Raw genomic sequence first — 16,783 nt, forward strand, 5'->3', positions numbered from 1 at the left:
GGGGGGGGGGGTGTCTGACCAGGTCTGTTGCTGTTTAGGTCCTGATTATTGAGTGCACTTGGTCTAAAGTAGGGCATATACGATATGAATTTTGTCCAGTTCCTGATATTCGCACAGTGGGTGCCGCTGTCCACCCTTGATCGGCTGATGGAAGGAACAGGTTGGAAAATTCTCGACTTAACTCTGGTGCTACGGGACTGCACAGTCATATTTAGACAGCAGCACAACTGCACAAATGGCGGCACCAGAATGGGGGTTGTTAGTTGAATATCTATTTCTTTTGACTTCACGCAGGCTTTGAGGTAATGCGTAGTCTTTTCAATATTTTTCTTTTTTTTATAAGCGAGTAAAATGGATAATTTTGGTGCAAATAAGCTTATTATGTGTGAAATGTATGTAAAATGTATACTTATATGCACCAGGGGGGGAGACTATACACTGAGTGGCCAGATTATTATGACCACCCCATCAATACTTCGTTGGGCCACAAGATGACTCCACGAGATGACTTCGTTGGGCCGCCTCGAGATGTTGAAAGATGATGCGAGGAATCTTACACTGCACTGTTTCCCTTCTGTTGTCTTGTACCAGTCTTGCCACTCTCCGTTCTGCCCTAACATTGACTAGTCGCTGACGGCCACAATTCGCACGTTCAGACCCAGATTTTCGGCTGACAGTCCGGTCTTTAAACACTTTAACAACAGCTGCTCTTGAACATTTAACCAATTCTGCTGTTTTGCTGATACTCGCTCCATGGCTCCGAGCGCCAACAATCATCCCACGTTCAAAGGCTGTTAAATCGCGTTGTTTACCCGTATCTTCAGAAACAAATTACTTCTACTGTCGTGGTAAACAAACAAACAACATTTCCGTACGTCAAAAATCGTACGATCTACAATGCTCGTGCGCAAACGAAAATACGTGCGGGCGATTGCCGCAATTCATTCAGGTGCTTTTCTTTAATTACGGCCAATTGAACCTTGCGATAATCGGGGCAGGATGGGGCCGCCGTACGAAAATCGTACGACAGTTCGATCATCGGACGAAAAGTGTCATACGATAATCGTAAGGTGTATGGCCACCTTCAGACTGTCTCAATAAAGGACCTGATGGTGGTGGTTAGGCTTCCAACCTGCAGATAGCCTCACTATCGAGTCTCCATTTTGTGGGTGCATTTTATATAATTTTTTTATTAAAGGTGTTTCTCTCCACTATCCAAGTGCACTCTGTTGTTTTTTTCTCTGCCTCTTCCACTTTACACTATACTACCTCTAGATATTAGTGGAGCAGATTGCTTCCGGTCCAGTGAGCATGGTGCATGTGGCGAGTTTTTTAAAGTGATGTCAGTTAAACACTGTGAGGGGGATTGATCAAAACTGGAGCAGACAAAATCTGGAGCAGCTTTGCATGGCAACCAATCACCTTCTCTGTTTCATTTTCAAATCTTACCTGAACAAACTGAAGAGGGAAGCTGATTGGTTGCCATGCACAGCTGCTCGAAATTTGGTCTACTCCAGTTTTGATAAATTCCCCCGGCGTCGAATTTGCAAAAAACCAAAGCAACACAATTTCTCCTCATTGTGGATACAAAACAATAATTTATTTTCTCTCATTTGTCATGTTTGCAACCATCTTGTTATTTTATGAAATGTCATTGTTTTTTATTATTTCAGTACAAACAAATAATGAAAGAAAATTACACATTTCCTTCTTAACTGAAGTGACCTTTCCTTGCCGATAAATCGGTCGGGCACACAATGGAGCAATAAGGACCCTTTAAAGGGGTTGTGTAGGCAAAATAAAAAAAAGAAAACCACCGCAGGAGATAGCTGAGGTTAACATTGTGGTCAGAGATTTGTTTTCAGCATTAGTGCCCATGTTTTACTTTTTACACGGCTCTCTACAAATATCAGTCTCTGGACTGAGGACTCACATCCAGCTTGCTTAGCCACAGGCGATGTAACACAATCACAGGGAAGAGAAGGCTGTAGAAGATTTTAGAGTCTATGCAGAAAGTTATATCAGACAGAAGAAAGCAGTAAGCTGCTCTAGGATGTTACTCTATATGCAGCCTGTTCGTTCTGATTTTAACTCTGTGATGCCCGCTTCAGCTAAAATGCATAATCCGCTGTGTGAAATAGCCAATTAAAAACAGGACTCCATCATTCCCTAGGAGCTCCTGGTATTTGCTGTCAGAATAAAGTTAAAACTGCATTCGACCTCTCACAACCCCTTTAAAAGATCATACCGGACATATCAAAAACATTGTATAAAACAGTATTATTATATAAGAACTGATACATAATTGGCTCTTTCTGTGGACGGCTGGCTTACATCATGATATCCTGTTATTGTAGATAATGATAAATAGAAAGGCAGGTTATATAAAAACACGACGGCAAAGTAATATCACAAAATACAGTTTTATCAAATATATTTTTTTATATTGGCAGTTGCTTCTGTGTTTTTAGGCAAGAAAGCTTGTGTTTATTTATGAGTAAGGATTAAAAGTTATTACATGTGTAATAAAGAACTATTTGGCAATCACATTCAATAACTGCAGAGCATGGCGGGCATTTAAATTGTATGCTGGATAACGTCTATACCAGAGCTAGAGATTAAAAAAAAGGATTTTTGCTCTCATCATAACATTTATTTTCATTGAGGGACACAAATCTTTCACCTTCGGGTTGCTTTGTTAAGGTGGGACACAGGCGGATCCACAGTGGGGGTAGACCACTTTTGTGCAATAAGCTCCCCAAACAGGTGCAAGAACATTAAGCGCTTGGGGAAGTAAAGAGCTTGTCAATGTGATTGAAATCTCCATAGAAAAAGAGTAGGAACGGCTGGTTAAATGGGAAAGTCTTTGAGGACTTATGGGCTCTGAAGGACTAAAAACAGCACCTCTAGTTCCAGGGTGGTGTGTACTGCACTTATAAGAACTGAAATAAGCTCTTTTCATTTGGGAGCAATAGCATTGGACCGCGACTCCTCAGGGGCAAGCTCATTAGTCATAGACTGGAGTGGCTCAGAATCAGTGGCTGATGGCTCAGAACTTGCCAAGGCCATGGGGAAATCGGATACAGAATCTGCGGGAGAAGGAACAGGAGTGAGTGATGATGATGATGATGTAAAAGACTTTGGGGGCCATTAGTAGAATGTGAGCTGAGAGAAAGCACCGGTTACATTGGAACTGCTCCCCCATGTCGAGAATCAGACATGTTGCAACCTCATGGAGGTAAGGCAACATAGAGCTCAGATGGCCTTAGGGGATCATAGTCACTGTAGGTTGGTAGCAGAAACGGGTAACCCTTATGCAGCAAAACCACCAGGAAATAGGGAATTTTAAAGCCAACCTATGTCATGGATTTAGTGTGTCTGGATGGACCCTTTTACTCACAAAGTGAATCTTCAGAGACAGGGCATGTGCTGCCAGTGACCCTGGGCCTGTAAAGCAGGCTTGGAGTGGGAGTGCCTGCCCTCTAACTGTATGCCAGGAAGGGGAAGGTAAACGGGTGGGCTTACAGGAGCAAGAATGAAAGAAAACCTGAGCTAGAGGGCTGTGAGTTATGATCTCCTTCTCCCCAGCAATGTCTTACCAAAACATAGTCTGGAACGTGCCCCACTGGGAACCCAGTGCCCGAAGGTCAATTCCAGGCTATTCCCGCAATGTCCAGTCAAGCGGGGTTCAGGTGCATCACTTCAAAAGCCAGGCTGAGGATGCCTGCACCAACAGACAAGTGCTAGCAGTAATGTAGAGAAGAGTATTGATAGAAGAAGAAAAATCTTGAAAAATAGGAAAAAAGGTACTAGCAAAAACAGGTTCAGAAGAGCAGAAGTAAACACGTCCATCTTCATAGGACGCTAGCAGAAATGCTGGTAGTAGGGGGGTTATCTTGGGCTGGCCTACATTTTTTTGTTTGCCAGTGCTCAATCCTCCTCTAGGAAGCATAATAAACCCAATGTGAAAGACTTCCTGTGTCCCACAATGGATGAGAAAGAAATGAAGCTAGTTAATAAGCAAAGAGCAATGTTCTTGCATGCTAACTCAACTCAACCAATTAGAATTCCACTTTTAGTGATCTATCTTCTACAAAGTGAAATCTCATTGGTTGCTTAGGGCTAGTGCACTTTGTACCTCACTGCTGTCTGCATCCTCTTACTGAAGAACAGCTCCAGTAAACATAACACACCCTTTAATTCACTTACATGTTCCTTTCTAAATCATGAAACCATTTTAATCTTAATACTGTCATTGTAATCAACTGCCATGTGCCAGCTCAGTGCTTAAACCAGGCTTGCAGCAGGAGTGCCTGCCCTCTAAGTGGATAGGAGGAAGGGGAAGGTAAACGGGTGGGCTTACAGGAGCAGGAATGAAAAAAAACCTGAACTAGGGGGCTGTGAGTTATAATTTTCCTCTCAAAGGTTGCCAGGTCCCTTGGCTTTCCTGCTCATCCTCTGGGACCTGTAAGAAGAAAGGACAGTCTGCACTCCTGACCTGCATGCTACTTTTGGGTCAGTAAACTAGCGTATATTTGCAATGGCAGCCCATGTGTGTCTTGAAACAAAGGACAACAGCACTTTACAATCCTTCTGTGTGTATTTTAAACTGTGTTTAGTTGTCTAGCTGGAGCTGCCCTTTCAGTAAGCTTGTATTTGCCTAGACTTTGGCCAGTTTTTGGCAGCTTTGGCCTAATCACAGTTAATGAATACAGTTAAAAAAACTTCTACAGCCAATCAATATCCATTTTGATCACCGAGCAATAGAATGTAAAACAAGGTTGTATGATGACCACATATGTAGGAGAAATGAGGTTCTTCTATATCACTGCAATATTTTTTCAGTTGGAATGTTTACTGAAGGTACCAGGACAGCCAATGGATTTTTGGTATCTGCTTCCTCTTTATCGGGGCTCACTGATAGCTCTAATTGCTGTCCTGTCCAGTTGGAAGCCTCATACTACCCTGCATAGCATTTTCATGTTCCTTATTTGCCATTTCAGTGCTATCCCTTGCTACAACTCCAAGTTCCTTTTACTCACAGCCCTGATGAAGTGGAACCATATCCCAAAAATGCATTGGCTCTCGTAAAACCTTCAACATTCTAATTGTGACTGCTGTGTTATAGATCAGTGTTTTGAACACAGGCACTGTCCCTCCTGATGGAGTGGAGAGCTCACATTCCTTTCCTTTCACCTGATGACTGCACGTTAGTGTACTGTATGTGGCTGTTGTATGACCACTTCCATTGACCAAGGACTGCCCAGGCACAAAACCCCAAGATCCTATTCACTTTGGACATATAAGTGTAAGGGCTGCCCTCTCTTTCTTGGGCAAACAGCTTGATCTTGTGGGATTCAGGCAACGTTAGATACCGAGTTGTAAAGTTAGGTACGTAAAAAAGCCAAAACTATTAACACAGTGACCGTAATTATCTTATATTTACAAAAAGAAAAAAAATATTTGCCACATTTAACGAGGCGGGGGAATTCTACCGCAAGGGTAGTTTGGTATTTACAAAAGAAGAGAAGAAAAGTTCGGAGGAGTTCTTTGTTTTATACAGTTGTGACGGAGAGTAGCGAGTTGTACACTCGAGTTCCATCGGGAGATTTTCTGCCGTGGGTTAACAGTTCTTGAATTGTCATCCAGTTGTCAAAAATCTTTTTATTGCGTTTCTTCATCATCTTTTTGTGGCTGAGGTCAATGATGCTGACCTCCTTGTTGTCCTCTGCAGTCTGTTTCTCTTTCAAGCAATCCAACCTGCTTTGCATCATGAACTCTCTACGTTTTCTCTGTTCCGAGGCCTTCCTAATGTGCTGCTTCCGTTCTTCCTTGCTCCAATAACGTCCCATTTTCATCTCGCTAATGGCATCATCATCTGTTGTCATTCCGCTCCTCTCTTCTTTGATCTTAATGGCTCTTTCTCTTAATAACTTATCTCGCACCGGTCTTTTGGTGATGTAGCGGGTTCCGTCACTACGTACTTTCACTTTCCATTCCATCGTTGGCTCAGATGTGTTCTGAAGATCTTTACACATGCTGACCAAGCTCATCTGGCTTTGAGCATACTCGACTGCTGATTTTTGCTGGATCAGCTGCATGTAACTCTGATAGTGCTGCGCGTGGGCGGGGATGTGGGCGTGCTTGTAAGGTGAGTGGCGATAGGGTGGCGCAAAAGAACTGGACTGCTTTTCGGAAGAGGTTTGACTTTTGCCCAGTTCGGCGACCTTTTTGTCTCTGACTTCCGATGCCTTGTTTGTGTCCGAGTCCTTAGCAGTTTGGAGATATCTGGCGGGGCTGGACTCACGGCTTTCTCCACTCGATCGTACGTTCTTTTGCGAAGCATTGTAGGGACCGCTACTGGCTGCTCCCTCTGGACAGCTGTTGAGGGCATCGGCTGTCCTGCGCAAAGAGTTGTCTGGGGAAATTTCCAAAGTTAAAGGAGTGCTACGGCAGCTTTCCCCAGTATTGTAGGCACTTGAGCTGTCCTTGTCTGACTTCTCAGGCAACTCGGTGATGTCAGAGAGCTCATGTCGACGCACATCGATGCTAGTGTTGTAATTACGGAAACCGCTGTTGTGCAGCATCCAGGATTCTCTGTACTGCTCCTTTAGCTGTTGCATGTTATGAGCACGGACTATATTCAAACACTCAAGCTCGATGTTCTGCAACTCCTCATTCAGCATTTCCAGTTCACGGTCCACACCCTCCTGGTCGCTGCGGTTGGTCTCCATTGTGCTGGTTTGGTAATATCGACTGCGCTGGTTGGCACTTTGGACCTGGCACTTCAGTTCGAGAAGTTTTCGGAATCTCTCGCACTCGTCCATGGGGATGCCCAGGAAATCTGCATCCGTACAGTCGGCAGATATGAAGGACTCGTTGCTGAACTGCATGTCTCCACTGCCCAGAGTGTCCTGACTGTACATGAGCTTTTTCTGTCTCTCCAGCGTGTTTGATAACATGGTGTGATCGTCAGCGATGTTCTCCTGCTCTGAGCTTTCATCATTCCGGGTGCTTTCATCCGTACGGCCAACGCCACTGTCTTTCTCCAACTGGTTGGATAAAATGGTTGCTGTATCTGTGGTTCCACCGTCTTCTTCGATCTTCTTCTAAAAATTCAGACATGCCAAAGCAAATATTTTAATAAGGACAAAATATAGAAGGGAAGTTGACTTAAAAAGCAAGTGGAACTCAATCATGGGCATTATATAAACAATATCAGTGTGTACAAAGTCTACGTTACCTCCGGGTTCTACTTGTACATGTAAATCTTCACTGAATGACATTTAGTTTACAATAGCTTTGTATCATAAACTGCAATTTTTTAAATAAAATTTTGGCGACACATTAACATGGCGGCCAGAAGGGTTCCTACACATTGCTGCAGGTGTGATGCTGTGTTTCGCAGTGCAGCGATTTTTTAGCTTGGCATATCACAATTGGCAGGCGGTACTGTGCAAAAGGCAAACTGCTGGAGGGGCATTTTATATTGAAATACTTTTGATTTCAACGGTCACCATTGAAGTCAAAGGTATTTCAACAGAAAATGCCCCTCCAGCAGTATTGCCTTTTGAGTGCCTGCAAACCACCACTCAACCGCCTCTGAAAAGCAATACACAGATTTCCCTTACTTTGTACAGATTTCCTCTCACTTCCTGTAGCATCTACAGGACAGGAAGTAAAGTGAAATCTTTCCAACAGAAAATAAACTGATGGGTTTTAACTAGGGATGCACCGATAACGATACTAGTATCGGTGCTGATACAGAGTATTTGGGCGAGTACTCCTATCCACCCAAATGCTCCGATACTTATCCCGATACCGGAAATTCTGGACAGAGGGAGATTTCCTCTGACCAGCAGTGCCACGAGGGAACATGGAGCAGGCTTCCCGGCCAATAAGGAAGCCGGGCAGCGGGTAAAGACTTGTGGCCCAGCTTCCTGATTTGCTGGGAAGCCGGCTCCATGCTGTTTGGCTGGCTCGATGCTGATTGGTCAGGAAGCCAGCTCCATGCTGATTGGCTGGGATGCCGGCTTCCCAGCCAATCAGCATTGAGCCAGCCAAATAGCATGGAGCTGGCTTCCCAAGCAAACAAGAAGCCGGGCAGCGGACTATGACTATGATTGCCCAGGAAGCCGTCTCAATGCTCCCAGAAGTACCGATATCGGTACTCGGTATCATCGAGTACCGAGATATAAATGTCGGTGCTCGTACTCGATACTGAAAAACCGGTATCGGTGCATCCCTAGTTTTAACCCTTCTATACCCTAACCAAAACAAAAAAAAGAAAAAAAAAAAGCCCATCACCTGAACACTACAATAATATTGTCTATGAATCAATCTTGATTTTACATGAATCCTCAGCAATAAAACCTAGACAGTATTCATTAGGATCACTGTCCTCCCCGGCTCACCATTGAACATAACAAACGAGTCTCGTCACCAGCTGTCAGTCCGGTTATCTTAAAAGCATCGAGCTAAAACAATGAAATATCTTCATGGGAAAATATATCGTTCCTCTCCCCCTGTAAGCCTTTAATGTGATGCTCTGACAAATAGCCCCTGCTAGTCCTAACCTCATATATTCATTAAACTGGCTGGTTAGTTTAATCCGTTTAATGGGAGGCGGGAATGGCGCTATAAGATATGACAAGAGCCGGTGACAGAGTACGGTGCGGAATCGCATTACCTGCTCAAGCATGCTGGCTGTAAATTGCATTGCCTGGTGGTGCTGTTCCTCCAGCATATCCATGTGCAGATCATCCAGAAAATCATTTCTGTCATCGTCCATCCATCCTTCATCCAGCTGTGCGCCAGGGGAAAAGAAAAAAGGATGATATCACAGATCTGTCGAAGAAACAATACCGATAACCTTCCCTCCCTTGACCCCTTTTCCTGTCTGTCCTTCCTCCCTCCAGAACCGTCCTACAGATATCTATAATATAGGTGATTCATATTTTGTCTGCTAAGGACTGATACGGACTGATTGTAGGAATAACTCAAATGCAGAAGAACTAGCACTAAGACGGAGCTCACTGGTCCTGTCAATGGCTTTTTGTACAGAATACAGCTAAACAAACAAATAACAGTTTGCTTGCAACAGACACCTAGAAAGGCGCAAGGAATGGGCACATTTGTGTGTCCTGGTACAGAAAATTGACATGTATATAAAAGTGAAAAGGTTTTTTAGTTCAATGGAAAATGACCAAAATTTTCCCATGATCCCTGTATGTGTTTTAAAGTAGTCCCCGCTCAAAGCTCACTCCTGTGATGGACTACAATCTCAATACAAATTAGTAAACTATACGCGAGATTGTAGTCCATCACAGGAGCGAGCTTGGAGCGGTGACTACTTTGCAACACACCTAGGGACCACGGGTAACAAAAGTAGCCCCCCTCCATAAGGAAGGACAGTGTCAGCGCCAATTCAGAGATGATTTGAGGATCTACAGCCGAGTGATACACAAATAAGATACATTTCTGTTAATAGTTATTACGGTACTTGAATGCATTTTTAAGATTTAACTCCTGAGTTTAGTGTCACTTTAAGTGGAGTTCTAATTGGTCCCAGAGATGATCACATGCAGTGAACATGGTACAATACCTGCAATTCCGGCCTTGCTACCAGTAAGAAAACATTTGTTGCGTCTTCGCTCGTGAGCAGAGCCACAGCTTCTTCGTGGTTGTGAACGTCGATGCCATTAATCTAAAAAACAAATAAATGTGTCTCGATGTAAATGATATCCTTAAAGTGGAGCTTTACCCGTATCTTTAAAATAACAACAAACACACCTTTAGAAATGTTTAGCAATGACAATCTACAAACACATATTTCTAGATAATTGCCAGCTTTGTATTCTTTGCATTTCTTATTTCTCTGTTCTTCCCCAGTCTTCTGACAGTGGCCATGTTTACTAAGGGCAGGTTACTAGCTCTCCTTTTACTTCCTGGAAATCTGGCACATGTGACCATGCACATCATCTCAGGGGAGGACAATGCCTTTCACTGAGATGAGATGCCCCAGCAATGCTGAGTGATCACAAGGCAATCCCAGTGTGCATCGCTTTGGCAAACTAAAGTAATTTGCACTTTCAAAGCAGGAAGTGAATGCTCTGCGAGTGTAAGTATTTTACAACCACAGCATTTTACACCGGACATGTCTATGTTATAATTAATCATCATACATAGAGGGATGCTTTGGTAGGATTAGATTTTTGAGTGTAAAGGTCCGCTTTAAGTGTCATGAATATTCTTGGGGAGGTGAGCACAATATTCCATCAAAGGCAAGTTGGAAGTCTCTACTTGAATAACCATACTACTGAATAAACGTCAACATATTGACATCATCGGCGATTAGGCCAATAGCAGAAGAGGGCGGGAAAATGCCAGCCCTATACCGGGAAATATGAAAATGGAGTATCACATGGTACTGCCACTTTAGGGCTATTATGCCCATTTTTTCAACACAGAGGATTATGGGGAATAAAACAAGCGTAGCCATGATGGCTCATTAGCCTAATTTTTGAAAAAATGGAAATAAAATCTGATGGATTGTATATGTCAGGGGACCTGTCCAGCCCAAAAAGCTAACATTTCTTTAAAATACTTTCCTTAAATTGGCAGTTTTATCTGTTTATATTTTGCCTTCTCTGGTTCCTCCTCCACTCATCAACATGCCAATGAAATAATTTAGGCTCAGTAATATCATCACTAAGCCTCTTTGATTCTCTATGCAATGTCGGGAAGATCGTAGCAGGGAGGGATCGGCAGGGTGATGTGCATTGCTTCCTACAAACATTACAGCACCCGGGCTCAGTAATCCACTCAAGAGTCCTCAGCCCTGATTCAAGCAGTGGGCTGGCTCTTGGGAGGAGTTATACAAATATCAAAAGGGATGTCAGTGTGGAGGAGTGGGCATTCCAAGCCAGACTGCATTTGCATGCAGATCACCTCCCGTATGTGACGAGGAGCCTCCTTGCTTGAAAGAGCTGAAATGCAATTAATTAAAGGGGCGGGGCAGGTACAGTAAGGCTGGGAAGGAAAGAACTAGATGATGCAGGACTTCCATCAACAAGGAAATGAGGTTGGCTCTATTTATATTGCTGCAGTTTCCAATACACACTGTGAAAGCTTTTCTTTCATTCTTACCTGTATTATCCGATCTCCCTCTCTGATTCGCCCGTCCTTGGCGGCAATGCTGTTGGGGTCAATCTGAAAAGCAAGTGGAAATTATATGAGCTTAAAAAGATTTCTGCAGCCAATGCTCCTTTCAAATTTTAGCTGTCGCCCAACTTTTGAGGTTTTCTCTAGTTGGTGTTAATGGAGCTGGCTCCTGGATTGGACAGACTGGCTACTGGATTCAATATTAATTTTCAAACTGTGATGTATACACTTTGTGATAAATCAAGCTGTAGGAAAATGAGAGGAACTGAAAACCAGGGACACATTTGTTATCATTATCTGAAGCCTTTCATACAACCCAGGCCATTCCACTTCATTTTCCCCATTTTACCACCTTGGCTGCTATGGTTATTTTAATGCCACTGCAAGAGATAGTACAGACTGGGCCGGATTTCCCACAAGACCACTGAGGCACGGCTCGGGGCAGCAGGGAGTTGAGGGGAGGCAGCGGTGCGGAATTCCTATCTCCCGATACCCGGGACATGCAGTTCTGGACACCAGGTGAGTAGTTTTTTCTACATTTAGCCCTGCTTTAGCCAAGCAGAGCTAAGTGTACAGCGGGGAAGCTGCCACTTGTTTTGTACAAGTGATCCCAGCACTGTCACAGAGATATAGAAATAAGATTTAAAAAATGTAAAAAAGTAAAAAAATAATTAAAAAAAATAAAAAAGTGATAACAAAATTAAAACCAACCCTGCCGCCCCACCATCTGGTTGCCATTCTCAATTAGGGGGGGGTGTGTGTGTGTGTGTTTTTCTGGGAGGGGGCGCATTGAGGAACCAGGCCTTGGGGCAGCAGAGAGAGTAATTCCGGCCCTGGGTACAGAAACCGCACATACTGTATACATTATTACAATGCAGCCATCCAGAAATAGGTCTCAGAATGGCCTAGGCTCAAGATAAGCCTCCTATTAGGGAGCAGGAACCAAAGGAAAGCAGTGAGTGATAACATTAAAACCTGGATGCTGCAGAAGTTGGTACCCTTATCTTTAAAGGAGAACTATGGGGTTAGGGCTTTTCCCCATAGTTCTCCTTAGGGTAACGGGAGGACACAAACTAGCCTCCTCCCGTCACCCTAAGCTCAGTATACCGCGAGCTACAGCTGGCGGTATACTGAGACGCCGCAGCTAAAGTGGATCCCGACAATGTCTGGATCTGCCCAGCTGCGTGAGTGACAGCTGGCTCTGCCTATCTAGAGGCAGAGCCAGCTGTACCCGCCCTGTCTGTTCCGCTAGTCAGCGCTGGCGGATCGGAGCACGGAGGTGGGAATCCAGTCCCTCCCCTGTCACGGCAGAGAGCCGTGACAGGATCGAGAAGTGAGCGAACGCCGGTATGTGTTCGCTCACTTCCCGATCTACTGAGCCGACCTGTGACAGTCTCATTGTCACAGGTCGGCTAGAACTAGGAGGTGAGTGAAAAACTCACCTCATAGTTCTACTTTAATCTCAGAAACCAAGAGCCCATTGGTTCTATACAAAAGGTAAAGTCAAGAAATCACTTCAATAAAGTCAAGAAATCTCACCTCGCTGATGTAAATCCCCATGTCGTCTTCATCATCGGTCCTGTAGCAAACCGTCAGCCCCAGCTTATCCTGGCTGTTCATTCTGTACAAGTCTATTTCCTGAACGGAGAGATACAAGATGGCCCTTGTGAGTGACAACAGTGATGGAAAGGAGATTTCCTTCAATCCCACAAATACATTTCCTATCTGTAATGTCTCCCACCTCCCTGGAAAGGGGCCCCTCTTAACTCACCCAGAGTGATTGTACAACAACGCGATCAATAACATGCGGCCTGGGCCTATTTATCAATTATAAGCCATTTTAGAAAAAAGGGAAAAAGAAATGGTATTGATTTTTTTTCTTTCATTTTGCAGGAAATGTCTGATGATGTCAGGGCTGTGAAAACACAAATGTTTGAACACCCCCTGATATCATATGTCACCCGCTTAGAACATGACACAATTACTAACTGTAATGGAGAGCTAGGAAAATACATTTAATATTGAATTGTGGGCTGTTACTAATGAGTAGTACTGGAAGGGTCACATCCATTTCAAATATCCCATTTCGATCTAAAAATGAAAAAAAAAAACCAACAACAACTTTCAGCTTTTTATTTAAAGCTGAACTCCTGCCACAAAAAAAACTTCATTTAAATCTGTTCCTCAATAGGCACAAAGGCTATGAATCCAATTTGTGTGCACAAAATGCCTGTGACATTGTAACTGTGCTGCGCATAGAGAGCAAAACTGTGGGAGGGACCCAACAGGCTCCACCCACTACAGAAAACTGCAGGAGGGGGTGGGGACAATAACTTTAACTAACCCCCAAATTAACTTTTTACAAAACTGCAGAACTGCAACAGGCAGACCCCGTACAGCAGAACTATTAATCAACTACAAATGGGTACCTTGCTCAACTGACCATAGAAGGAGGTCAATTATATATGGATGATCACATGACCCTTAGGGTAAGCTCTCACCAAAGCACTGCACAGTGCTCTGTTACTGTATCCTAAAGCTTAACTTGACCAAACTAACAAGCAGTTTTAATGGGGGATGAACAGGGTGAAGTGGAAAAAAAAGAAGGGGATAGAACAGGGAGCAAAGAGCAGGGGAGGACAGAGCAGGGAGCAAGAAGCAGAAGAGGATGGAGAAGGTGCAAAAAGCATAAGAGAAAAGGACAGGAAGCAAGAAGCTGAAGAGGATGGAGAAGGGAGCAAGAAGCAGGAGCGGATGGAGCAGGGAGCAAGAAGCAGGAGAGGATGGAGCAGGGTGCAATAAGCAGGGTGCAAGAAGCAGAAGAGGATGGAGCAGGGTGCAAGAAGCAGGAGAGGATGGAGCAGGGTGCAAGAAGCAGGAGAGGATGGAGCAGGGTGCAATAAGCAGGGAGCAAGAAGCAGGAGAGGATGGAGCAGGGTGCAAGAAGCAGGAGAGGATGGAGCAGGGTGCAATAAGCAGGAGAGGATGGAGCAGGGTGCAATAAGCAGGGAGCAAGAAGCAGGAGAGGATGGAGAAGGTACAAAAAGCAGAAGAGAAAGGGACAAGAGACAAGAAGCAGAAGAGGATGGAACAGGAGAAGAAGCAGAAGAGGATAGAACAGAGTGCAAGAAGCAGGAATGGATGAAGTAGAAAGCAAAAAGCAGAAGGGAATGGAACAGAGAGCAAGGAGAACAGCAGGAAGAAGCAGAATAGGGTGGAAGAGGGAGTAAGACACAGAAGAGGATGGAGCAAGGGGCAAGAAGCAGAAGGTGGAATGCAGCAAGTTGAAAAAGCAGAAGGGGCAAAGGAGAAAATAGAAAGGAAGCCAGCACTGGCTTATTGGAAAAGAACCATTATGATGAAGACAGGATTTCAAGGCTGTCCTTTGATGTTCCTGGAGACCCAAGCCCTGCTGGTACATGTGAATAACAAGTGATGGGCAAAGTCTTGTAATGTTGAAGCTTGCCTGCCCCCTATACATTCCTATTAGCCAGTGAGTGAGCCCACCATAGTGATAGGTCAATAGGAATGTAGGTGGGCAAACCTACATTGCAGATGTTCCAATTCTAAAAAAAAACAAAAAATATGGCTGGACATACACTTTAATGATAGCGTTAAAGTGAAACAGAGTAAGTGGAAAAGCGCAGCGTGGAGTAACTGTAAGCTCTTCATTTCACTGAAGAATTGGCAAAATTGACAATTGTGAGAACTGACTTGACCACAACACGGCTAAACAGCGAGCAGTAATCGCATTAAACAAGTTATGTCCCCTGTCCCCCGGGATTAAGAGGCCATGTATTTAAGAGTTGCAGTCAGCCAATTAAGGCAGTGGCATTGACACAATCCTTTCGCTGGGCCAGATGTCAACCCTTCCTCCAGCGCCAAGACATAAGGCACTGTGATCTTAGCTCGCTAATGGGAGAAACATTAAAATGAGACAGCTGCGCTAGCGGTCAAAGAAACTGCGCTTCTGTCAATTTTATCATTTTTTTAGGAGCAACGTACTAAAGCGAGAGGGGCTGAGAGAGGAACGTAATACCCTGACAGCAGGATGAGCAAATGTCAGCTTCTATGTTATAAGCAAAGACAGGGAGTCGATCTATCAAACGCAATGAAAATTCCAGGATCTGCGCTTGTCTGAAACAAACGAAGATCATTTTCATTGCTACAAGTTCAAACTCAAATATGATATTTTTTACAAATACAATGAAAAGATCTAAAGGAAAAAAAGTAACAATGGATTGTAGCCTGTGATGCAATAATACATTCCTGTTCTTTGTAGTCGTATGCTATATTGGAAAATATGAAGTTCGGCAATGAAATATAAATGCTCGGAGAATGCCGAAAGAGAAATAAAGAGAATGACTAAATTCTAACAAAGGTTGCTGTAAAAAGAAAGCCTTGTGCATATGGGCTTCACCTTAATAAAAGCGTAACTGAACCCAAAGACAAAAATGTCATATAGTATGTTGCAGCTTACCAATCTCTTTCGCTGCATTATTTCAATCTTTTTCATATTTGTTTCCCTTTATTTTCACCTGGTGATCCTGTCAGTGACACACTTCCTGTCCCTGGGTGACAACACTCACTGTATTGTATCAGCACAACAGAAATGGGGCAGGACGACAGAAACCTCCTCCATAACATACAGCCCAGCAGCATGATTCTGTAGTCCTCAGAGTTATCTGGGAACAATGTAACTGATAACAGTGCAGCAGAGGCAGAGAACACAGGAAGCTATCAGCTGAAAAGATTTCTGTCAGGATCACCAGGTATTTTTTTGTTCATATAAAACAGATATCATAAAACACTTTCAGTGACATATTTAGCAGACAAAAAGGGAGTGAATAAGAGAGGATCATTGTGGGGGTCTACGAAACCTTTAAGCTTTTATATGTACATGTTTAAAAAGTGCTGTCAGGCTCCATGTACACCTAAGCACGAGTGTATGTAGCCAGGCGATTTCAAAGCATTTATTGCACGCAACTTGTAGTACAGGACAGAGGCATAACTAGAAACCTCAGGGCCCTGGTGCAAGAAACCATGAAGGCCCCCCCCACCATCAAAAAATGTTGGTGCCTCAGCGGTTACCAGGGTAGCGCATATGTGTAGTCCCAGTAGGCAACTTTGGTGCCTTGGCCGTTACTGGGATAGTGCATGCGTGTAGTCCCAGTAGGCAATGTTGGTGCCTCGGCCGTTTCCGGGATAGCGCATGTGTGCTGTCCCAGAAAGCAATGTTGGTGCCTCAGCGGTTACCGGAGTAGTGTATGTGTATAGTGTCAGTAGGCAATGTTGGTTACATAGTTCCATAGGGGTCTATTCACGAAGCTGCCGAGGGATCTGGCCGTAGCTTCGGCCGATCCTTCGGGCAGCTTCAGAAACACACAGGTCCATCAAGTTCAACCTATTGTGTGTATGTATGTGATTGTGCATGTGTATGTGTGTATACGAGTCCCTGTGTGATCGTTTTTAAGAGTTGGTGCCTCAGTGCTTACTGGGACCAGGCCTTCTTCTTCCTTTACGGGTCCCCCCATGTGGTGAAACGCTAAGGCCTGGTTGCACATGCGACCGCTGCAACCCTGGTAGTTTTGCCAGTGGTACAGGAGCGGAAAGGTGCATT

The 16,783-nt window shown here is 44.1% G+C and overlaps 1 protein-coding gene across 3 annotated transcripts in view; it reads right to left on the reverse strand.

Moving 5' to 3' along the window:
- Positions 1-5,431: 5,431 nt before the first annotated feature.
- Positions 5,432-16,783, reverse strand: part of PDZRN3 (PDZ domain containing ring finger 3) — a 232,581-nt gene continuing 221,229 nt past the window's right edge. For all 3 annotated transcript variants that reach the window (XM_018557976.1, XM_018557975.1, XM_018557977.1), the window contains 5 exons: positions 12,703-12,801; positions 11,149-11,211; positions 9,605-9,706; positions 8,690-8,806; positions 5,432-7,109 (listed from right to left, as the gene is read on the reverse strand). In XM_018557976.1, coding sequence (XP_018413478.1) covers positions 5,556-7,109; positions 8,690-8,806; positions 9,605-9,706; positions 11,149-11,211; positions 12,703-12,801 — 1,935 coding nt within the window. In that variant the 3' untranslated portion in view covers positions 5,432-5,555. The remainder of the gene's footprint in view (positions 7,110-8,689; positions 8,807-9,604; positions 9,707-11,148; positions 11,212-12,702; positions 12,802-16,783) is intronic.

Source organism: Nanorana parkeri, unplaced genomic scaffold, assembly GCF_000935625.1.
Source record: "Nanorana parkeri isolate BGI_ZX_2015 unplaced genomic scaffold, ASM93562v1 scaffold314, whole genome shotgun sequence".
NCBI classification, from domain to species: domain Eukaryota; kingdom Metazoa; phylum Chordata; class Amphibia; order Anura; family Dicroglossidae; genus Nanorana; species Nanorana parkeri.